This window comes from Gavialis gangeticus, unplaced genomic scaffold (genome assembly GCF_001723915.1).
Source record: "Gavialis gangeticus isolate Ggan-Ray unplaced genomic scaffold, GavGan_comp1, whole genome shotgun sequence".
Lineage (NCBI taxonomy): Eukaryota > Metazoa > Chordata > Crocodylia > Gavialidae > Gavialis > Gavialis gangeticus.
In genome coordinates this window covers 12,248,541-12,273,961 of record NW_017729030.1, presented here as the reverse complement: position 1 = coordinate 12,273,961, position 25,421 = coordinate 12,248,541, and the positions used below count along the sequence as shown (strand labels likewise).

At 43.1% G+C, this 25,421-nt stretch overlaps 1 protein-coding gene across 1 annotated transcript in view; it reads left to right on the top strand.

Moving 5' to 3' along the window:
• Positions 1-12,977, top strand: part of ETNPPL (ethanolamine-phosphate phospho-lyase) — a 25,410-nt gene extending 12,433 nt beyond the window's left edge. The window contains exons 5-13 of the mRNA XM_019521957.1: positions 1,890-1,983; positions 3,267-3,383; positions 5,199-5,281; positions 6,532-6,757; positions 7,922-8,076; positions 9,370-9,459; positions 9,828-9,958; positions 10,493-10,548; positions 11,333-12,977. Coding sequence (XP_019377502.1) covers positions 1,890-1,983; positions 3,267-3,383; positions 5,199-5,281; positions 6,532-6,757; positions 7,922-8,076; positions 9,370-9,459; positions 9,828-9,958; positions 10,493-10,548; positions 11,333-11,464 — 1,084 coding nt within the window. The 3' untranslated portion in view covers positions 11,465-12,977. The remainder of the gene's footprint in view (positions 1-1,889; positions 1,984-3,266; positions 3,384-5,198; positions 5,282-6,531; positions 6,758-7,921; positions 8,077-9,369; positions 9,460-9,827; positions 9,959-10,492; positions 10,549-11,332) is intronic.
• The last annotated feature ends 12,444 nt before the right edge of the window (positions 12,978-25,421 follow it).

Genomic DNA, 25,421 nt, shown 5'->3' with positions numbered 1-25,421 from the left:
CAACCAGAGTGCCACAGCACACTGGAGTGCTATGAGATCCTTCTTAAGGGTACCCTGGGGTGGCATGCAGTATTAGTGCTGGTAGGTATGCAACACCTATGCACGATTTACAGGATAAACCCAGAGATTTCAAACAGAAAGGCATTGTGTCAAAAAGGTTCTGATCTGCTGCACACTATATTTTTTTGCAACAGAAAAATTACTGTGGCATTTTTCTGTGGTCAGAAAAAGAGAGAAAGCCAAGATCTGGCATTTTCCGGGGATTGCCTTAAATTTAACAAGGGGCATTTTGAGGCCAAAAAAAGTTGAGAACGACTGCACTAGATGGGAAAGAAAGGAAATAATTTTCTTGTTCAGCATTAAGAAAAACAAAAAAAACCAAAAATGGAAAAACCAAAACCCCTCCTCCTAGTCCACCTCAGATTCTTGAAGGTTTGGTGGTTAGGACGCTGACTTAGGAAACCTTGGGTCAAGTTCTGCCTATTTCAGGCTAAGGACTTGAACAGCAGTCACACCTCAGGTGAGTGGCGTACCAACAGAGTTACTCTGGGATGGACTCTGTCTCGCCAGTTGGAATGTTTTTCCATACATAAATAATTGTTCCTTGGGCTTGATAGATACTGGGGCACTCACCTGTGATGTGAGATATCAAGGTTCAAGTCTGTATAAATAAATAAATGTTCATTGTAGCGAAGTGGAACAGCTCAATCAGGGGAACTTGAGAGGACAGTCACCAGGAATGTGGGAGACTGATGTTCAAGGCTTTGGTTTGAATCAGGGAGAGCAAACTTGGTCTCCCACATCCCAGGCATATGCACTACTTAGTATCTCTTGGCTATTTTGGGGTGCATCAGAGTCTCTGCCCATCCCCCTAGGCTCCCTTATTCTCTCGGTTTTGACCAGAAATTCCGTCCTTGCCAATAGTAGTACATACATTCAGCACAAGGTTTTGGCTTTGACAGATCAATGTTTTCTGATGGAAAAAAAAGCTTTCCCTGAAAAAATCTTGATCAGGCATATCTTTATAGTTACAGTATAGAAGATTTCATTTCAAGTAGTGCTAATTAGTTGCTGAGAGGCAGCCTGACAAGTACACTGCAAGCTGAAGGGTAAAGACAGAAGTGACAATTTTCACCTGCTCTGGCCCCAGAAAGTACTCTATAGCTGTGACCAAACACAAGTGCTGACCTCTTTAAAAGGGCCTGATCCCATGACAGTCTGAACCCCCAGGAATCTCATGCAGCACAGTGGGGCTCACCTGCCATACGGCAGAGTATTTCACGGGGGGGGTTAGGGTATGTGTTGCACCAGGCAGTACCATATGGCATGTTGCATAGATGCCAGCATGGTGCACTGGGGAGGGGAGGGTGTGGCTCACAGTGTATAACCAGTGCCCTGGCCACTCAAAAGTTGCACAGCCCTGGACTGGCACAATGTAAGAGCCCTTTAGGAGTACCCCTCATGCTTGCATAAGGAGCACCCCTTACTCTTGTATCCAGCTACTCCACCTTTACAACAGTCCTGGATGCAGGCAACAAACTGTACATGGTGTAGACAGATATGACCAAGGATGACTTACTCTCCAGCTGGTTTACAGCCTCACAAAATCTTATGAGCTATCTTTGGAGTTACTGTGGCTATACTGGCATTGGCTCATGGCAGCCAAAAATCGTCTGATTCCAGTTTTGCTGTCACTGAAGCCAATAACAAAATTCCCATTTTCTTCAGAAGGTTTTGGATTGAGCAAATACAGATTGAAGAGGCCCCATGAGCACCACACCTAGATAGGTGATAAATCTTATTCTGGTTCTGTTTGTGCATATGTAGCTGTAAATTTAGTTTTTCTGTAACCTTAGTGAAAATGATTTTGCATTTAACTCTTGTTGCAGTGCTTACCATGGCCATGTCACTTCTTTAATTGACATCAGTCCATATAAATTTAACCAGTTGGGAAAGGAAAGCAAAAAGGAGTTTGTGCATGTGGTAAGTGGTGTTTTATGTGTGTATGGGCAGAGGTTGTTTTTCGAAGTGCACATGAATTACACCCCTTTGTAAGTGATTCCTCCCCCCTCTGCTCTTGCATTTACTTCAGAGTCTGCCTTATTTCCCCAAATTAAGTTTCTGTCTTCTCAGAGGACACATTCCTGTCAGTTTATGGCTACAGATGAAAATGAACAGAAATGTTTGCCTCTACAGGCTGAATTCCCTCATGTTACATGAAGTCTAACATGATGTACTACACCAAGCAGTAAGATAATTTTGTGGTTTTAAAAAACAGTAAACATTTGTTGTGCAATTTAGAGCTTAATCTAGTTAAACCTAGAGAGAGCCCGCGATGTATAGCTTCTCAATTCCTCCAAAGTTTGAAGCATCATCTTTTTTAACATACAAATGTACAATACTTAAAAATCTGGATCTAAAGCAATGAGGTATCTGGAATGAACTAAGGGAATGTCCAGTTATTTCTGTCTTGCCCTTTATCAACCTGTATTTTTAAAGTACTGAGACAAAAAGATAGGTCCAGCCCAAAGTGTTTTTTTTTCTTTTCCATCACTTGGGCAGTATAACATTTTCCCTCCATGTTGCCAATGTTCCCCAAGCCAGTCTCCCCCATCTGCTATTCCTGTTCTTCTTTCCCTCGTTCCCATAAAGCTACTGAAACACACCCCACCAGTTTGTAGGTAAGCAACTCCACCTTTTCTCATGAAATAGGAAGTCAAGTGGTAGAGCACAGATTTCCAGTGGCAGAAAGGAATATTCATGTTTCTCACCGTCTGCAAGTGTACAAGTCAGCTAAGCTCGTGGATGGGAAAATCAGCAATGCTTGTGCCTGATGAGTCAAATAGAAAATGGGATGGAAGACACTTTGAAAAACTGTGCTCCATGATATCAGATATGTCATTCATGGCCAGGCAGAAGCTCTCAGTCCTTTTAAGTTTGTGTAAAATATGTCTGATTTGTTGCATTAATCTGAACTTCATATGATATATGGACATACGAGAGACAAGAGTGTTTTGTGGGTGGTATTTTTTATTGGATTAGCTGCACGGTTGGGATAGATTTAAACAAACTTCTAGATATCCCAGTACCCTTCCTCAGGTCTCTGAGAAAGAAGCAGGCATAGTAAAGCTAAACAACAGATGGAACTACGGCTTGTGATATTTTTATACAATTACATCTCTTCTAAAAAGTACTGGGAACTGTCCAATAGAAGAGAGTATTTCAAGGCATCATGGATTTGAAATAAATCCTCTTGATACTTTTAGGCGCCTTCACCAGATACCTACAGAGGCAAATACAGAGAAGATCATCTGGATCCAGCCGGTGCTTATGCTGGGGAGGTGAAAAAGATTATAGAAGAAACTCAGAAGAATGGGCGCAAGGTTTGTGTCTAGCTGGATGAATACTGAAACACAGCATGTTGTAGGCAGAATGGGAATGGGGAAAAGGAGATGAAACTGACCTATACACTAAGATTTCCTCTCTTTCACTCCATTCTTCTGTCATAAGTTTTACATTCAAATGGTTCCATTTTCCCCTTGAATATTTTCAGGACTCATGTTAGCCTCAATGAAAAATGCATGCAAGAATCAAGAGGACATAAGACTCATAAACAAGCAAATTGATCCAAAGTAGTTTAATAAATTAAAAATGTAAATATAAAAGAGTTAAATATAAGTGTAAGAGTTTGTCTTCTGTAAGAGTTTGTCTTCTGTAAATACTTGTAATATAGTCACACTTTCCAATCATGTTTGAGAGGTTATGATGATAGACTGAAAAACAGACAAACTTACACCTAGAAAAATAAGAGGTAATCGTGTTTCTAAATTTTCTATTGTACTCTTGCTCCTTGAGATGCACTTATAATACTTCAAACCTTGTTGCTTTAAGTCAGGCACAAGCTGGTGATAACTGATAAGGAACATCTGTAAAGCTTTTTATTTAAAACCCATATTTATAAAGGTGTTTCGGGCAACAAATCTAATTTTCAGAGACATTTAGGGTTTGATCTAAAGTCTGCTGAAGTCAAAAGGAAGACTTCAGTAGCTATTGGATCAAAAAATCCCATTAAGTCCAAAGGATTAGATCACCTGCCTTTTAGATTCTACAACAACTTTTTCTTTTATTTTACTAATACATAGTTTTTTCTTTTCTTCCTTTTTTCCCTCCTTTTGCCTATCTTCTTAGGTTTTGGTGACATAGACCTGTGGCAGGACAAGTTGTGGTAAAGGCTAAAGTCTCACATGCTTTGGGAAGCCTCGTACTGTTTGGCTGTAGTGTGCCTCTTCGAATGTAGTGTACGCTTCTTTACTGCTCGACCTTGTTTCCAGGAAGACTGCACTGTTCAGCTGAGATGGACCTGTTGAGGTTCAGGGAGGGTTGCACAAGCAATCCTTGTGTGTGGGAACCAATCTGTTAAATAGCAGGCTTATGCTGACACTCCCAGAAGATTTGGGGTAAAACTGTATCTGTGCTGAATAGATACATAAACAAGAAATGTAACCTTAATATTCCAGTGATCCGATCAGCTGCTGTTGCCCTTCCTGACTTGGAATAACTTTCTTTTTTCATTCCTAGCAACTGGAATTACTTCACTTATAGAGTATATATCTTTTTTTTGTATTGTGAAGCGACACACCCTTGTATACAGCTTGCTCAGTCATTTGCCTGAGGCAGGGGTGCCCAAAGCTTAGCTTCAGGAATGGCCTAAAATGCAGACGTCACATGCCTGCTTTCTCCCTGTGACTACAGTGAGAACAAAGCTGATCACCATAGGCTTATACTGATGGTGAGCCTTGTCACTAAGCAATTTCTGATTATCTGTTGGGGCAATGGCAAATGCCAGTATAATATTTTTACTGAACTGTGCATGTGAACTTACAAGCACATCAAGTATCTATTTCACCTCCTGTTGACACTAGTAGTAGCCTTTCCACTGGTATCAGTGGTTGCTTATTAAGCCTTGGGTATGGCCTTTGCATCCCTGATAGGTTGCTGGTATGGCACTTGATACAGCAAATTTGGGCACCCCTGATGGAAATCTTTTCCCATAGCCATTGACAGGAGTACCCAGCTTTCCACCCCAATATTTTTATTAAAGCAAGCCATGTTTTTAAACATTTCTTTCTATAACTGTTAGTTTATTTGTGAAGGCTAGATAAAGGAATACTGCTCTTACCTGTACTTCTTTTGTATAGATTGCTGCCTTTATTGCTGAATCGATGCAGAGTTGTGGAGGCCAAGTAATTCCACCTGCAGGCTACTTCCAGCAAGTGGCAGAGTACGTACATGATTTGGAATAGGCCTGGATGAGAAAGTAACCAGGGTCATTTGGAGAAAGGACCGGAGGGAAAGGCCCTCCCATGTTTTAACCCCAGTGGCTAGGACACTTGCCAGAGATCCGGGTTATATTCCCACCCCCTTGCCCAAAGAGGATTTGAACCTGTATTTCTCTGACTTCCCTGATTACTACTCTAATCCTACCAATAAAATATCATCCAAGGGCCTCTCCTGCACTCTTTTTGAAGTGGAGTCACTCGCCCTTGTGCATAATAACCATTGGATAAAAGGGGCAGAGAACAACACAGTGGGTAAGTTTCCACCTCAGTGGAAGCAAGGCTCCAGACTAGAGCCTGCTCCTTTGCGGGGCACCAGCCATCTTGCTGAGTCAGACAGTTCTCTGCTGTATTCTCTTCTCCTGGCCCCACATACAGCCCTTCTTTTGCCTGTCCAGGAACCCAACTTCAGAAAAAGCACTGGGGTGGGAGAGGAGTAGAGGGGGCTGGATTATGCCTGACTTGAGTCATGGTGATTAGAGCACTTTTCTGGGGAAATCAGAGATGTAGATTCAACACGTCCCTCTCCCTGACCACCACCCTGAGACTCCAGTTTCCTGGGTGAGTGTCTTAACCTCTCTACTATTAAGGCCAAAACTTGGCTGTGCCCCCCTCCCAAGTGACACTGCTTGTCATAGGTTTCTGGATCTGTCCCCTTTCTGGGCTTAGACACATGAACATGTCCACAATGGTCATGTGTATATACCCAGCAAGTGCATAGCTTTATGTAAATGCTCAATCTATACTGCACACTTATGCATCCACACTGCAGGGGTAATAGAATCACTGCCTCTGCTTAAGTGACATTTTTGGCACTTACCTGGCTAAAATGGTGCCTTTTTGCACACAAAGGGAAATAGAAATTTACCCTTAGTTTTGTTCTTTTTTGTCCTACTTTCTAAACACTAATAAAACTTATGTCTCTTAGAGGGATATGTTTTTTAATATTAATAATGTAAGAACAACTATACTTGATCTCTGTATCATCATAGAAAAAGCAAACTATTGACTTCAGTTCAAACATTGGCCATGAAAAGTGTTTGTGAATAATATTTTAAAGTCTGAATTATCTGCTTGATAGGGCAGATCTTAAGTCTAAAAATAAATTTCTGTAATATATTCTTTCTCATCCTGTGACTGGATACTGGAGACTCATTGCATGCTGTAACATTTGTACCATTCCTTTTGTTTTCAGATATGTGCATGAGGCAGGTGGTGTATTCATAGCTGATGAAGTCCAGGTTGGTTTTGGTCGAGTTGGGAAACATTTTTGGGCTTTCCAGCTACAAGGGGAAGACTTTGTACCTGATATTGTCACCATGGGAAAGCCAATTGGCAATGGCCATCCAATGTCTTGTGTCGTTACAACAAGAGAGATTGCGGAAGCCTTTGGTGCCTCGGGGTTAGAGTATTTCAATACAGTAAGTTTCCAGCTGAAATCTTTCCTTTTTTTCTCTTACAGTATTTCAGTCTGTACTTAGTGCAGTGGGGGTTAACCTGTTTAGCAGTCACACCACAAACTAGTTCCCCACCCTCCCCAGGTTCCACTCTGCCCTCCTTCCCCTGCCTGATCTGCTCTGCTTTCTGCTTCCTGTCTCATCTGGTACTTTGTTGCCTATCCCATCCCTGATCTGTCATGTGCCACACACAGAAGCTGCCTTTGCCACTTGTGGCATGTGTGCTGCAGGTTGGCCACCCTGACTTAGTGCTTATAAAAGAGGGTTGGATTGATAGTGCTAGGAACTGTGAAGGCCAGATATTTAGAAGATATCTTCCCCCTCTGATACCTAAAATCAAGTGGCCAGGTTTTCAGAAGTGCTAAAAGTCCTATTAAACTCAGATTCTAAAGTGGCTCTTCATTTTTTATCAACTACAACCAAGGAATGATTCTGCATCAGGAACCGTTTGAAGTGTGCAGCTGTCAGAAATTCAGTGTTTGTTCAGGTGTGAGTCTTTGTGCCAATTCAGTCACTCTGCCATGCTTCCCATTGTGATCGAGTCATATCGGTAACAGTTGTGAAGTTCCATTACTTAAATTGAGTTTGTACCATATGGCTGAATTGTACATACAATCAGGAGCTTTGCAAAGCAGGACCAAATACAAATTATCCAAATTTGCAATAGTTAATGTTTAAAGAAGGAAAGAGAATAAAAACATTATGTTCCAAACCAATGTATTAATAAGGATAAGTACAAAACCTCCAAAGAGGACAAAGATTAACCTATTGCTACCTGTTGCATGATTTATTGCATTAGTTTCTGAAACATCTGGTACTAGGCACTGCCTGTAGTAGGACTAGATGGATCTCAGGTTCAACACAGTAGGCTGATCCCTGTGATCCTAAATGAATACAACCCGATATAATTGAGGACAGAAATCTTGTTTGTACCTGCATGGTTGAGAGAAGAGGGTTCTGGGTCCCATTGTCTTCCTGTGTAACAAAGCAGGGACTAAGTAGGTTTTCCCAAAGCCTCCATTTCTTTTGGCTTTTCTCACTGCTTGGAGAGTGGTAGTGAACCCACTGACGTAGAAGGTGCATCAGTGTTTTTTTCACTCTGTTTTCCCCATTTGCCTTTGCTTTCAGTTTGGAGGCAATCCAGTGTCTTGCGCTATTGGCTTGGCTGTACTGGATGTAATTGAAAAAGAAGATCTTCAAGGGAATGCCACACAAGTAGGAAATTACCTAATAGAGCTGCTGAATGAACAAAAGAGAAAACATCATTTAGTGGGAGATATCCGGTAAGTACCTTGGGAACAATGAAAATGTATCCCTGACAGAATACTGATCAGAGAAAGAGTTATTATGCTAGCCCAGTAAATAAGAAATTGAGAACAAAAATGAAGAAGGTATAAATGGTGAACGTACTCTGTTTTCACTTGTTTATCCAAGGAAACAGATCCCTTACTACAGGAGTGGGCAAAATATGGCCCGCAGGCCAGATCCATCCTGACAACAGATTCTGTCTAGCCCACAGGTGGACAGCTGCCAACTCATTGGATCTGGCCTTTGAGCGGCTGGCACTTCCAGCCGCCACATGGTGCTGGGCAGGTGGGAGGGACTGCTGCTGCCCAGCAGGATCAGCCTGTAATTTGATGGCATCAGCTATGGACCCAGGCAGGGCATTGAGAATCCAGACCCTGCTGGTTGTATCCACAACTGATGCCGCTACTTCCTGCCACAGCAGAAATCCTCATCTGTGTCTGCAGCTGAGCTTCAGGACTCATAATGAACTACAGCTCTGGCTGGTTCTGGAGGAAGGGAGGGAGGGACAGGAGAGAAGAGAGACAGAGAGAGAGATGAATATAGCCCACAGCAGATCCTCAAAATTTATTAAGTGGCCTTCCGGCTGAAATAATTGGTTTGGGGGCTTTTTTTTCCCTCAGCCAAAACATTTTTCAGCAAAAATTCCAGTTCATCAGTGGTGTAGCGTTAGTCTGAAAGATGTTCCTAGAAGGGTTTCTCAAGTCCAAGATGCAATTTTGATAAGGAGGACAAAGATCCTCATGTACAGGTTGAATAGCTAAAAGGCACTCACTACAATGATACCTGATTCAGAGGTGGAACTTGAATGCAGGTGTTTGCTATACCAGATGAATGGCCTGACCCAACTATGGGCCATTACAGAGTGAGGACATCATGTGTTTATCATGTTAAAAAATTCTTTCTTCAATGGAATGAAAATTTGGAAACCTCAAATTTACACAAGCAGAATTCTTTTCTGGCTAGTTTATTCCGTATAGCTTTGTGATTTTAGACCTGCAGGATCAGGAGGAGGAAGCTTTTTTTCTAGCTCTCAAGTTACAAAGCAACTTGATCAAGCTATCTAAATTAATTTCTACAGAAATTGTCACGCTATGTGCCTTGGTCTGAAATAGTCAGTTGGTTTTTCCAACAGTTCCAGTGAGTGAAAAACCAAAAGACCCTCCCTAAGTTTTCACGTCTTATGATCTTCAGTATTGACTATGTGGGCAAGAGAAGGGCTTGATTATTGGACAGTAGATATTACTTTTCTTTCTTCTCTTTCATCCTAGGGGTGTTGGTTTGTTTGTTGGAGTAGATCTTGTGAAGGATGAACAGAAAAGGACACCAGCCACAGCAGAGGCCCTTCATCTTGTCTATAAGTAAATATTTCTTGAGTCCATCCTCAAAGTATACTGTAGTGATCTGAATCTAACCATTTACAAACCTCTTTTTTAATGTGCAGTAATGGAAGACTTTAAATTGTTCCGTAGTAGATATATATATATATATATAAAGCTCTAAGCTGAAATAAATGTACTCTTGAATATAGCATTAGAGAGCTCAGGTGCCCAAACCCCAATCAAGTGTAAGTGGAGATGACTTCAGTGCTTCCATGGACTTCAGTGTAATTGAACCTGCTTATAGTATATAGTACATCTGTATTGATCTGACTTGCCTGATATATACATTTTAAGCTTGCAATAACTTGCATTCTTGTACATTCATCACTCTCTCTTTTTTTAAACAGACTAAAAGAACGGCACATCCTCCTTAGTGCAGATGGACCCCACAGAAACATTCTGAAATTTAAACCACCAATGAGTTTCACTCGGGAAGATGCAAAGTTTGCAGTGGACCAAATTGATGCACTACTCACAGGTACCCATGCTTGACTTAGTTTTTCAGTGCTCAGGTTTAAATGTGATTAGTTGGATTATGACTTCATGTACAACTGCAAGCCTTCAGGCTACCTGTCATATGTGAGGACTGGACCAGTACAGAATGACTCCAGAACGGAGGACACAGAAAAGCATCATTGCACTCTGCAGTCCTTACCTCCACTGAGTGATTATCAGAGAAGAGAATGTGGTACAGTGAAACTATGCCAGTTTTAAAAATATTTAATTGAGAATTCTGTCTTTTTAAAGGTAATTCTATGAGCTGACCAGAGTTTAGATCTGTACAGGATAGTTCGTCACTGCAGGCTAATAATCATGATACACTGACTGTATTTTCTGAAGACTTGCTAGGAAGGGTTAAATCATTCTTCAATGAAATTTATTATCTGTCTCTGTAGTAAATATGTCAACTGATAATTGACATGTTTTAAAAAAATCTAACAATGAGCTATTTATGACTACTTAGACAATGAAAATGTGAACATATTACTTTTCGTGGTATTTTTTTCTTTAGAAATGGAAGAGGCAACTGGAAACAAGATATCTACAAATGTGCAGTGTAAAAGAAAAGTATGTAATTTTTGTTTGCTTGCTTCTCTTAAAGTAAAATAAACCGGTGTGATGCTACTGAAATGGGTACAAAATTATTTAAGAGCTTTTTCTCTGTTCTCTAATACTAGAGGACATTCTGATCTCAGTTACATCAGTGCAATCTGATAAGACTTTTTAAGTGCACACTTCTGAAGAATTGTGCAATAGAAACTGTCAGCTTGACTTGACATGCGTAACATAGTCAGATTTGTACAAATAAGGCAAGTCAGTATTTGGATATTGTGTATTGCTGAGTCAATGCACAAGTCAAGAACTTTACTAATACTAGATTTTTAATTTCACCAACTGATAAATTGCCTTTCTTATATCTCTCAATATAAACATGCAAAAATGATGCAGTGATTATGCTTCCATTCAATGCCTTCCATTGAATGACCAATCATCATAACTGACCTTTGACAAATCATATAGTGTTAGACATAATGCACTTAAAACATGCATATTACTGGCTTGCAGAGCCTATACTGAGTGCATTTTCCAAGGGTTTTTAGAATTGCCTGGGAGCCATAATGTAACTTCCCATGTGCAGAGATCCTATGGTAATGACTGTTGTAGAGTACCATATGCAGAACCTAAATCTCCTCAAATATATCTGTACAAAATTGGAGTAACTCCATTCCATTAAGCAGAGATAATCTATATTATAAGAAGAGAGTCTGACACAGCATTTTCTAATCATAAAGTCAAAGTCCTGATTAACAGTTGATAGGAATTGTATTCATTGAAATATTATTTGTTTCAGACTAATGAGGGGAATCTCCAGTCAGACTGTCTTGGTGAAAGCATCAACCATATCAATGGAAATGCCTGCAGACAGGAAAATGGCTTCTACGCTGATAACCACGTTGTGCCTTGTAAAAGGATCAGAACCTGAAGGGGGAGTTTCCTTAGATCATTGTGTGCGTGTATATATTTTTTTAAAGAATGGGTGGATATGTGCAATAGTTCCTGTCATACTGATTTAATTGGGTCTCAGTCTGGTCTTCCTATAAAAAAAGAACTCCAGTTAGCTTCATTAGGAGTTTTAAAATGCATTTTCATGTACATAAGTAGTAGGGTCAGGCCCTTAACTTGACATGAATAAGTATCTGATAAAAATATCATTTTAACCAGCTGGAGCCAATTTGGGGCTTTGTGTAAGTAGATGCAACTCCAGTGAATCTGTGGAGATGCATGTGTTGCTTAGCCTGAATCTGGTGTATGTTAGCCATAGCACCAATCCTGTTAAATCATTTTTTTAGAACTATAACACTATATTTGAAATTTCAGTGTGCAATATTGAGATGTTAATTATTTTCCATGTTTTAATGGCTGATATTATTACAAAGTTTGACTCACAACTCACTGGAAGATCATTTGTATCCTATGAACTGGGTCCTCAGCTGATGAGAACAGAAGCCAATGGAGCAGCACTGAGTTTCTATCGCCTGAGGATCTGGTCCTATTATATGGATATATGCAAGATGCAATATTTTCATACTCAGTATCCAGAGGCAAGAATTTAGATCATAATTTTCTACAAAGCAAATTTGTTAAGTTTTATCCGTGGCAAGTGGTAATCTGAGGAAAACCTGATGTGAAAAGTGTGCTTAAAACCACAAGCACTTCTTTCTGGGCACAAACTACACAGGTAGTTCTTTTAAAAAATCAGTTCCTTTCATTTAAAGGTAAAGGTATTTTAAGGGTCAGATTTCCAGAGGTAACCTCAAATTGCATGAGGGTTTTGAGATGCATCAATGCTGTACTAGGGTCCTAGGAAATAGTGCCTTCTCCTTTTGAAGGGCTGAATACTGTTAACTCTTACTGCAGTCAAAGGACCTTAAGGGTACCATGTACCAGACAGAATAGGCCTTAACTGATACAATAGTAAAAAGGTTGATCCACACAATAGTAAGACAGTGAAAACACAGGCATCAGGCAATGTTATCTTGCACCAAGTTTCCACAAGCATAGCTCAGATGACTTCCCTTTTGGTGCTAAACCTCTCAAACATCAGACACTTCAGACTTGCTTTATGCTTCTGGCAGTATGGATTATGCATTACAGTGTCTGAATGTTAAAATCTGACTGGATTTCTTAAATTTTAGCATATGTATAGCTAAGATTTATGGAAGAGGGTGAGGTTTTTTTTTAAAATAGGTTTTAAGAAGTTGACAAAACATGGCTTCATAATAGTCATGCACCAAGTTTTCCTATTTTATACTTGCGGCTAATGACTAAATGTCTGACTGAAAATTTAGAATACAATATCTAGTTTTATACCTTTGACTATTGTTTATATTAATATTGGCATTTCCTGTATGAACTTTTCTGATGCCACCGAGTCAGCTCATTATCTGTTTACTACTCCTTAATTATTCCAAAAATTGAAACCATTTGAAAGTCAAGCTGTTGTTTGTGTTTTGAATTGATTTATGAATTCTTTACTAAACACACAGTTAATTACAAAAGTAATATTGGGTTTAGTGTTTTGGCCTGTTCCTTTACCATCAACCCCAGTTTGAAAAGTTAATAGTTATATACAACTACTGGCAGCATAAAATATAACATGGTTGTTACCTAAATTATATCTTAGTTATGCATAGTTGTCTATGCTGAGATTTAAAAAAAAGAGAGAGATGTGGGGGGATAGAGACACCTTTCTAGAACAACCAGTTTTTAAAACAATTTTCTAAAAGCAAAACTCTTGTCCTACATCTTTCTATGTCCTACATCTGTGCTAGGCTAATTTTAACATGAAATAGGTATATTCCCCATGACTGTGACTAACAATGCAAGGGTCTGATTCTGCAGACACTTAGGTCTTCTTTGCATGAGAAAGTTACATTGATATAATTTCAGATTTTTAAGCCAATTTACTATATAACCAGCAGTAACCCCTTGTGTGGACACTCAAATTTAAAGATCAGAGCAGTTAAAATGTATTCTCAGTTGACTTATACTACACCAAAACATCCTGGTTCAACCAAATAAATGTCTATAAAGAGGGAGTTGCCCTACTTTCAGTTTTCACTAGAAATAGGCTATACAGTCTACTGTCCAGCCACCTGCTAATATCTATAGTTTGCAAACAAGCAAACTGCCAGGGATCTTCCTGCTTAAAGGCACCCTCTCTACTTGAAACACCAGATATACCTGAGGAAAGAAGCCACTCCAGAAATACACCTGTGGCCATAGCATGCTCCCCAAACAGCATCCCAGGATACCTACTTAAACCCTCTCAGTGCACCATCAAGACCAATCCATAGTAGCCAAAAAATCTTGAATTCAGTTTTGTATAGTGGGACAACTTCAGACAAGAGGGATGGAGAGTCCACTTTTTTCCTAGAAAGTAGGAGATACTTGTTTTGTGGAGGTGTGGTAGTGTAACCATCCCAAAAGCACCAAGAAGGTTGCAAGGGATAGGCAAATCCTTAGATATCTCCATAGCTACTCTGGGGAGAATACTTGCAATACAGCTCAGACCTAACAAGGACACTCCACAAGAAAATAAAAGACCACAGCTTTATAGGAGAAATGCAAATAAACTGCACCAGCTTACCAAAGTAAAAAAAGAAAGCCTATACCAACCCCTCATTTTCACTGGAATTTAAACAAACTAATTCCCCATTCTCCCCCAGGAATACTGTACATGCTCCCAAAGATGTAAGGAAGTCCTGACAGACCTATCATAACTAGGGTGACCATAATAATTTGAGGGAAATTTGGGATGGGGCAGGTAAGGGGAAGGGCCAGGGTGCTGGGGCAGGCAGGACAGCACACACATACACACACCCCACCCTGAAGCTCCCACAAGTGGGGCCTGGCAGGGGATATGCACACAGCCCCGGGACCACAGCTCCCAGGAATGGGCCCAAGCAAGGACCCTGTGGCTCCTCTCTCCCCTACCCCTACTCTACTGGGCAAGCAACTCTGGTTGCAGCCCAGCAAAGTCTGGAGCAAGGAGCAGCCCATTGGCTGGGCAACCTGGAGAAAACTGAAGCAAAATTCCCAGATTAGCCTGAACCTGCATGCACATGCCTGGCTCCTGACTCAGGAGCTGGATACATGTGGGCTTTTTTCCACCAATCTGGGTCTTTTGCCTCAATATTTTCCAATGGCTGGGACACTGAGACAGCCCCTGAAATCTGAGACTGTCCTGGCCAATCCAGGACATATGGTTACCCTAACCATATCCCAACACAATTCACTGATGGAGGAATTACCAGGGGTTTTGAAGCCATCCTCTAACTGCTTCTCATTGAAAGAGCAAGTTTTCTCCAAGACAATAGACTTCCTCAGTAAAAACCACAACATAAGCCACCTCCCAAAAGACATCATCCTTGTCCCCCTGGACATCATCAGCCCAAAAAACAACATCCTCCACCATGAAGACACTACAACCTGCCTGAAACACTGAAATAATGGCAACCTACAAACAGCCATACACAAACTTCAGGAGGCTGCTACACAAAACCAGCAGCCACCCCAAACGCACCACAAAATCTGTGCTGTATAGTCAGACCCCAGATACCACCATATCTTCTGTGAGGAGAATACTGATTTCAGTCTAAAAACCGTGTTTGCCCAACAGGGATGCTCCATCAGAAAAATAGACCATACATTCATATGGGCCACCCACATATATTATACAAACTTACATTGCAAAAAGAACTGCATTCCTCCTTCCCCTCTCCCTGTTACAGACTGCACACCCTTGATTGTTGTTACATGCCATTCCACACTGGAACCTATAATAAAGATCATTAAACATTTACAATCTATACCAAAAAATACCACATGGTGCAAGACATTTTCCTAAACAACCCAGCCCAGCTTTCAGTCAACCTCTAACCTCACCAAATTCCTTAGTAGAAGCAAACTGGCACATATGAAACAACCAACCACTATGCTTCAGAATGAACTCCCACAGGAAAAAATGATAAAGGATAGAAATACTATATCACCAATGGGAGAACAGTTTCTACAGAAGTGTTTCTTACAGTCTCTTACTTTACAGTCCTTGCCCTCAAAAAGAAACCTGTATAATACCTACAGAAGACAGTTTTGGGAACAGAAATTTATAACTAATTGAGTCCAAAATCTATGGATTTAAGACATTTTTTAATGGTTCACAGACTTCATCTCTTCTCTGCTAACTTATCTCTCCTCCACTGTTGGTAATGAATTTTATCACTTGAAAGAAATGTTAAGATGATTACAGTAAACTAAAACACCAGCTCTGACTTGTACTTAGCCTGATCTGTGATTGCTCTTTCCCAGACCTGATGAAGGATGACTGATGCTCAAACGCTTGTCTCCCAATATGAAACCCCGCACAAATCTTGACCCACCTTGGGTAAAAGAGGGTGTTAAATGTAGATCTCTCTACTTTATAAGTGAGTGCTCTAACAAATAGCCTTTTATAACAAGGGTAGGGTCTCTTCTTGTGTTTTAAAAGAAAATGGTAGCTACTACTGTATTTTGTGAGGAATCTGATTGCATGTTATGCAAGTTTTTAAAATATCACTCAGCACCACTCAGGGGATTTAGGCAAAGGAATACATCACCTATGGGTCAATCTCAATAAAGCTTTAGGTGTGAGCTAGGCACAAAGCTGCTCACTCCTGTCCAGACTGGGGCAGTTGTAGGATTGGACAGAGAGGCAACTCTACACATCTGAGGACCTTTAAAGTAAAAATATAAGGACACTTACACTTTAGGGTTGTTGGTTGTAGCCATGTTGGTCTAAGGACATAGGCAAACAAGGTTCTTTGGGTAGGTGTGATATTTTTTATTAGACCAACTAAATATTTAGTCCAATATTTAGTTGGTCTAATAAAAAATATCACACCTACCCAAAGCAACTTGTCTGCCTAAGGAGTTTACGTTGCTCCATGGTTATGTGGGAGCTGAGTGGGGACTTTCAGTGTCAGTCTTGGGTTTAGGTGCCTAAGTATTTGTTTAGGCAGACAAGGTTCTTTGCGTGAATCTGATATCTTTTATTAGACCAACTTAAATAGACGGAAAATAATTACTAAGCAAGCTTTCGGGTTCAAAAACCCTTCATCAGGCTAAGGAAGTTTCAACCTACACTCCAGTAAGTATTTGTTTGGTTCTTTCTTGGTGCTTTGCTACCAGTAACATTCAGTCTTTTAAGCAGCCTCTGTTCACCAGATATTTTTAGTCTTTGTGTTAATCGAGTGCCAGTTAAATCAAGTTACTTAACATATTTGTAATAGCTATAGACACTCCTTTGAGATTTGTTCTAATGTAGGCCACCCTGGGTGTGTCTACACATGCATTAATGCACCATAATTACGGCACATTATGTTTAGTAGCTATAATGACTAATTCTACTGCTAATTCACAATAGAATTAGTCTTCTGCTCATTAAGTGTCTTGTGTAGATGCACCCAGCCTGTGAAGCATAAATTTGGGTAAGAGGAGGAGGAGAAATGCAAATACATTAAACCCACCCAGAAAAAAAATTCACTGTCTGGCTCCTGCCCCCTTGTATTGTAGAAAACACTGTATGTGGCCTCTGAGAGCATCTGCCGAGACGGAATATCACTTATGGCTAAGGACTATAACTAGGGACCTACCAAAACTGTGATTTCATAATTTTTGCAAAAACTGTGAAATTGGTAGGTCCCCCACAAAAAAGCCCAGTCCCCACGAAAAAGCGCAGGGACCATGAAAAAGTGTGAAAATGGCCAGCAAGTAGTGGGGAAAAAAGAAAAAAAAGAGCAGCAAACAAAAAATGGCAGGAAGACCTGGTGACCTGAAACACAGAGGGGTGGAGGGAAGGACATTTTGCAGTGGAGTGTAGCAGCCCCCCCCCCATGCCTCTGATTGGCCAAGGGGCAAGAGGCCCTGGAATTTCCACCCCTCCATAGAGATTGACAGATAGCCATCTGGCTTGGAAGTCCCACCCCTCTCCAGAGATTAATAGATGGCCATCTGTCAATCTCCAGGCAGGGGCATGGAGAAGGCCACCATGCTCAGACCATGAAATCAAGGGGCAGCTTATTTCAGTAGGTCCCTAGCTATAACTAAAAGCACATTTTAGACTTGCACAGCTCATGACCTAGTATATATTGTCATACTTGCAACACAGAGAACAAGTAGCACTTAGTTCCCATTCAACAAGCTCCTGGGTGATTTATTAGGACATTAATCCTCAAGCAGCACAGCCCAAAAATCTGGATCATGGCCCCAAATGCTGTTCATATCATTAATCTCCTGTTTTGGAGCACACATCAAACAAAGCATTTTAGCAATGCTAATTTGATTTTTAAAGTGATTTACAATGCAGTAGGCCAACTTCTCTGATGCACTGGACCTTGTATAGTCATTTTCATCATAGGCAGATTAATGCACGGGCCAGCAGGGACCGGGTCCAGGGGCTCCTGTCAATCAGAGGCCCCACTTGCAGCTCACTCCTCATCATTAGGGAAGTGAAAGCTGCAGTTTTAAACCTAACACCATTTCTGTCTCCCTGCTGGGGGGCAGCAAGCAGCAGGGCCACCAGGGCCCCTCAGCCAATCAGCGGTGGGGAGACAAAAATGGCGACAAGTTTAAAGCTGCAGCTTTTGCTTCCCTGCCAGGGAGTGAGCTGCAACTAGGGCCCCTCAGCCAATTGGCGGGGCAGAGGGTTGTTCAGGGACCTGCAAAATTAAAGGTGCTGCTACGCACATGGCAAGGAACTCAACTGGGCAGCCAGCTCCCTGCAGGTAAGTCAGTAGGGGGAAGGGGCATGGGAGGGGGAGGCAGATTGAGGCCTGCACAGTGAGAGAGCAAGCGGGGCTGGGGCTGGGGCAGGCATTGCCTAGCCAGGGCAGTGAATATGACCCCAGGACCAGGAGTGGGATGGAGCCATAGGTATCTCATCTAGGGAGGGCACAGAGGTGTGGGGGGGCAGATCCCCACCACTGTGCACCCCCAGGGGAGGCATGGGGGACATGTGCCCCCTGAATTTGTGTGCAAGGCAAGGGTGGGATGCCTGCTGCAGGCCCCAAGCCAGGGGCTTTACCGGCCTCTACCCAATGTTGGGGGCTGGGCCGGGGCTGGGCCTGGAGCAGGCTCAGCTGTGTGGGGCAGGCAGCCACAGTGGCACTGGGAGGGGTGGCTAAGGGACATTTTGGAGTGGCTATAGTCCCCCCAACCCCTCCCCCAAACACTGCCCCTGTTTAGGGCACTCCATGTGGGGTTCCCAAGGGAAATGCAGCAGAGTGGACTACCCCAAGCAGGGGAAGCAGTGGTGGGGAGGGGCTTGGGGGGCTATAGCCACCCTGAAATTCCCTTTAGCCCCTCCCATAGCCACCCCTCCCAGTGTTGCTGCCACCACCACCCACCACGTGCAACTGAACTCACCCGAGCCCAACCCTGGCCCAGCTCCCCTGCCAGGTAGAAGCCAGCACAACCACTATCCCAAAGCCCTCAATGGGCAGTCTGCCTTCACCCCACACACAAATCCAGGGGACACATGCCTCCCATGCTTCCCCCAGGGGTGTGCACAGTGGCAGGGGGCTGCCCCCACGTCCTATCCCCCTGAACACTCAGAGAAGCTGCCTGCCAGTCAGATTCACCACCCTAACTGAGCCGGTGCCTGCCCCAGCCCCTGCCCCACTCCCTCCCTCACCATGGGGACCTCAATCCTTCCGTCCCCCATGCTCATTACTCCTCAAAGATTTACTGGCAGGATGCCGCTCTCCAAGCTTCCTGGCTGCATTCTTGGCCATGTGCACGGTGCATCTATTAATGACATTAATCGGCTACACAGACCAAGAAAAGCCAATAGGCAATCGGGCTGTGCAAAATTTCATTGGCCCATTTCATTTAGACACTGTTTTGACTCATTATGAGGTTGAAACAGCAATATTGAAATGAAACAAAGGCTGTCAAAATAGCCTCGAAACAAAATGAGGCTAGGCAAAATATTTTGAAAGTTGAAACATTTTGACCATAGCACTGGGGATGGGAAATCAGTCCAGCTGGGCTGCCTTCCTATCCCCCACACTAGATCGTGCTGGGACAGGGAGTCAGCCTAGCTGAGCTGACTCCCCATTCCCAGCAAAATGTCGAAACAGCCTTTCTGTTTCAATGGAACAGAACAGCTGTTTCGAATCGAAATGAAATTTGAAATGGAACACTGTTCCATGGAACTGTTGAAACTCAAGGTGAAATGGAATGGTGCCATTTTGCACAGCCCTAACAGATAATAATGTTAATTTTCCTTTTATCGGTGCTGATCTGATATGTGACTGATATATCGGTGCAGCTCTAGAGGGGACCCCAATTTTGTGTTTGCCTAGGGCCCTAATAAATGTAACTCCATCTCTGATTTTCATCCCTGCAAAAGGGAAGGGGAAAACACTTCTGATCTGGCAGTGCTTTGTACCTATTTCATGCAATACAAATAACCATATTAAGTGTAAGGCAGTGAAGCATTAGGTATTGAAGTTTGGTAGGGATTGAAAAAAAACCCAACAACAACCAATAAGGACCAGATCCAAATTGAATATATTGTACATCAAGTGGAATTTATGCATAGGTGTCCCCAGTGGGCGCTACACCAACCCCCTCTCCCCTCACCCCCATGAGAAATCCTAGCTTTAAGCACACAGGCTTTGCTGGAAACCATAACTATATGCATATGTGGACCCCTGCATGTTCCATCTTCACTGAGCTAAGCATAAATGTGATTAAATTCTGCTTAAGGCTGTTTTGGATTTAACAAATAGGTGGCTCTATGCCTAAACCGGCTCCCTGGATTGGTTTTTCATTTCACATGAGGCATGCATGGATTCAAAAAGCAGAACTAATCTTGGCAATGAGGGCCAGAGACCAGGCCTCCATTATTGTGGGGCAGGGAATGCTCTCCTTACTTTAGAAACAGTCATATTCTCCATTGTCTTCCCCACCTGATCAATGTTCTCACTTCCTCTTGTGCACTCAGATCTTTTATTTGACAGGCAAGTAAAGCAATGGAAGAGACAACAGACATGGACCTGCCAAAAAAAGCTTAGAAAAGACCCTTGTACAAAACAAGGACCCAAATCCACTACCAGTTAATTCAATTCAATTCCATCAGGGTTGGACCTGAAGGCATCCCTCCCCAGCCACTGTTCTGGGAAAAGAAACATAACAGAGGGTTGCCATGTCAACACAACCCCACTGAGCAGGAATGAAAATAAAGCAAGTATCACCTAGGTCTATTTTCAAAGCAAAACACTCTGGCTTCAGCCCTAAGAAGCATTTTAGTTTGAGCCAGCTCAGTGAAAAGATCATTAAAGAGAACCGGGTTTGCATGAGTACAGTTAAATTGTGAGAACACAAGGCAGAGATTCAGAGGCCTAACTTGTCAAGGAATGGAGCATTAGCAGACTAAAGCAATGGCTAGAGGTGGATTAAAATCTAAGGAGTTGAGCCAGAACTATGCCTCCCCCTTCCCCCAAACAAGCTAAGGTTAGGAACTGCTGATCTATACAGGGGTCAGGAAACTGAAAGGAAGCAGGGGAGGAGACCACACAAGGTTGAAGCAGATGTCCAGGCATGCAGGAACCAGAGCAGGAGGTGGAAAAAGGATGGGGCTATGCAAGTTCAGTGGCTTGCCAACTGCCTGCTTTACCCTTTACATCCCACTCTGAGGAAGGGACATGGTTACATTGTGTCACAGGGCACTACCATGTTATTGCACCTTTAAGGGCAGAAGCAGCCTAGCCAGGGGCTTTGCAGGCTGGGCAGGGCACCACAGCTGCAGGTTGCCTGAGCAACTGGCTAATTAAGTAATTAGCTGGTACCTGCAGATGGGCAGCTGACTGGAAGGAGGCAGAGTCCTGGGTGCATATAAGCCCAAGGCTGGGGCTGGTAGGAGTTAGGTCTCTGGCAGCTTCTAGGTGAAGGAACTCCTGTACAGGAAAGCTATCCAAGGATGTTCGACAGCCTGTGCTGCTGCCTGCAAGACTAGTAAGGCTCTCAGAGCTCATAAGGTACCCAGGGCTAGGAGGCACACTATACTAGGGGAGAAGTTTGCATTCTTAAAGTGGTAAAGTGTGGCCCCTTTCTTAAAATTGTTATGTTATAACCCAGGGGCTTATGTTTGTGGTGTTGTTTGAACTGGAGGTCTGGGGTGAGACTGTAAGGGGAGGTTCAGAGGCCTCGTTAGTGCCCAGAGAGGTGCACCAGACAAGGGCCAGAGAGCCTGGTGCCAGAGGGGCGAAGCTACTCAAGAGGCCGGAGGGCCTGATGTGATGGGAACCAGCCATAAAATGATTGCACATATTTTGTGTAATCATTTTTTGGCTTCTTCTCTGTTTTATCATGCCTTTAACTGCTAAAATGTGTGGCCAGGCTACTACTTGAGATGTGATTAACCAGTTAATCATGTCTTAACATGTGCCAGGGACCCAAATACCAGGCTTGGTGCTTGAAAGCTGAGGGAATGGGAGTCAGTCATTCAGAGGGCTGGCTAAGAGAAGATTGGTTTGTTATTATACATGCATATACACACATCCAGGCGCTGTGGTCTCACAAATCAAACAAAGTTTTATTAAAAGCATGCTTGGCTGCAACATGGCAGATAACGTGGTACAATCCTACTGTGGACAAAACACTGGTAGTTTTCACCAATAGCAGATTCATTGCTGGCAATATGCTTCCACTATGTGTTGGCCAGCATATAACTAAGTCCCTCCCTTCCTTTTTTCAGTCTTTTGGAAAACAGTGAGATCAGTCTCTGATGGTTCTTGTTTATTCTCTTAGTTGAAATGTGTAAATTTTGTGTGTGTGTGTGTGGCGGTGCTGTCCTGTAGAAGCTGCAATGTTTTGGAGGTATGAAAACCCAGTTCTACTCTGGGCTTTACCACTGAATCACTGGGTGACTTTGAAATTCATCTTTGTGCCTCCATTTCAACAACAGCTAACTATTTATCAGCTGCTGAAGTGAGAGAAGTACCATAAAACCCCAGGTAGAGAGAGACTGTGCATCTACCTAAACCTGTAAGCGAAGCCCCGGAATGACAATCTTTTATCCTGGGTCCCTACAACATGTATGGATTGGGGAAAGTTGGGTTCAGTTCATCAATGTATAAGTGACAGACTTACCTGATGGAGCTCCAACATGTCCAGGGTCTCAAATCCTCAGTTCCAATTGGTGGAACCAGTCTACCAATCGGGAACAAGTTGGAAAGCGGGTACCACCCTTTCTTGAAGGAAGCAGGAGAGGAGCTCCCAACTGGATTGTGGACTGCAGCACAGCCAGTCCACCAGAGTTCAGGGGCAGAGCCCATGAAGCATATAAAAGGAGAGCATGCTTGGCATGCTGGGGGGCAGATGCAGCAAGGGACGACGAGGAAAGAGGAGCTCCAGAGAAGACCATCATCGGGACCCCGCCTGAGCCTTGACAGTGCGTGGATCAGCGTATGGCACTCAAGCTCTGGGAGCAGCTGGAGGTAGCTTGAGCCTGTGAACCCGGCAAGCAGGTGGGTGGGCAGTGCATGGATCACCATACTGAGAGCCAGCCCTGGGAGCAGTTTAATGCTGCTCAGGCCCCACGTGATGCACAGGTTGGCACACGGAGAGCTGGGCCCAGGTGCAGCTCAAGGCTGCTCAAATTAGCCCTAGCTCTAGGCTGGTTAGCCGGAGCCCTGCAGTGTGGCTCAGTATTAAACGAAAAGAGCCCCAGTGCCCAGAGCAGGGCCCAGGAAGGTGAATGACTCCTAGCATGAAGCTGGGGAACCAGAGCCAGTAAGGGGTTGGCTCCTATAGAAGTACCCCAGGTGCCTAGTGCGAGGCACCAGGTGGTTGAGAGGAGCCATAGGTACCCCCCAAGAGAGGCCCTTGTGGGACTGGCCACCAGGGGACGAGCATTGTCTGCTTCAGAGCAGGAGGGGAAGTTGCTGGGGAAGCAGGTCCCACAGGGGAGGTGGGCTTGGGAGAGGAGGGTCTGCAGCCTCCATCCTCCTCTACTGTGGGGAGGGTGAGCACGTCTATATCTAGGGGCCCTAGAGGGGAAGGGCTCCAGGGTCTTTTAACTTACAGCACCCCATATTTTGTGATTTGATATTTACTTCTTACTGTAGACGTTAATATAGTTATGGGTACTCCTTAAGGGGGAGTTATATGGGTTTACCTTTCATTACCTATATATGTTTACTGTGTATTATCTGAACTTACTTGTATTGTTGCTTGTATATATCTCTTGCATTGCTACCTCACTTACCTAGGTTTATCTGAGTTAATGCTTATATGTCTTTATTGCGTTCGATGCCTTGACTTACCACTTCCAGGGTGTTTTAATGTTCCTCAGTGCAGGGGGGGTTAATTATTGCCTACACTGTGGATCACCTGGATTGATTTCACAGTTACCTCATTCTGTGTTTTGCAGTCCCTTGAGGTGGTGCAATATGCTGATTTGAGGCTATTGTATATGGCGTTGCATACTAATTCTACTGTATATATTTAATGTGTCTTCATATTTATTTTTGTATAACTAGATACAAATTTATTACTATGTGCTTTGTCCCAACCTGGTTCCAGAGAGAGAAAAGGGAACTGCTCCCTGGTGTCAGGCCCCTCTCACAGCACTCTTGCCTGACTACCCTATCCCTTCCACTTGCAGACAAGGCACACCCCTGGGTTTACCCAGGCTACATATAATATGGCTGTAGGTAGATCGTTGAACTTCTCCGTGCCTCACGCTCCTTTTTAAAAAATATAATTGTAATAGTCTCTACTGCATCTGCAGTATGGGGAAATTTTAATTAGTTACTGAGATTACTGAAAACAGATCCTAATTATAAGCATGATTTATTATTAGGAAGAATAAATTATGTATTGATGCGGTGCAGTTTAGTATTCTGCAGGCACTTTCCTTACTTCCTGTATAACCTACTTACCCACACAGTTCTATTGAGAAAGCCATGATCTTGCTGAGAAACAATGCCTGATTGTTTGTTTGGTATAAAGTCAGGTTCTGACTGCTTTGAACATTTAAGAAATGATCAGACACACCCAGAGAAAAAAAGACCCAGAGACTGTCTGGCACCTCCCGAGTAAGTTAAAAGTTCTATAAACATGTTGTGATAGTGTTAGGATGATGCTGCAGCCATGATGGTCCAGGAGAGATATGAGAGGCAAGGATTTTTGTAGGTGATTATATTTTATTGAATCAACTGTATAATTGGGAGGGATATAAACACGTTTTCATGTATCAATACACTTCCTCAGGTCTGAGGGGTGGGGGGGAAAGCAGACGCTACTTGAGCTTATGAGTAGCTCGAGCAAGGGCCTGTGTAAAACTCTGTATGTAAACTAAAAGCAGGATACAAGATGTTATCAGTTAGCTAACACGAGGCTAACATTTTAAAGGACTACACAATGTCACAAGTGATAGTAAATGAGGTCCATTAATGTGACAGCATATTTTCAGGCCTGATCTATGCTACAAGTTTGGTCAGTGGAACTCAAGTTTTGGTGACAGCAGTAGCATCTACACGATAGTTTCATAGTTTCTAGGGTCGGAAGGGACCTGAGCAGATCATCTAGTCTGACCCCCTGCCATGGCAGGAAGAGCACTGGGGTCAAATGACCCCAGTAAGGTGGTCGTCCAACCTCCTCTTAAATACCCCCAGGGTGGGAGCTGGTCCAACCTCACTTGGAAGCTGGTTCCAGACTCTAGCTGCCCTGACCGTGAAGTAGCGCCTCCTGATGTCCAACTTAAACCTTCCCTCCGCCAGCTTGTGACCATTGTTCCTGGTCACTCCTTGCGGCGCTTGGGGGAACAGGGACTCCCCCAGCGTCTGCTGATCCCCCCCCCACCAGTTTATAACAGGCCACAAGATCCCCCC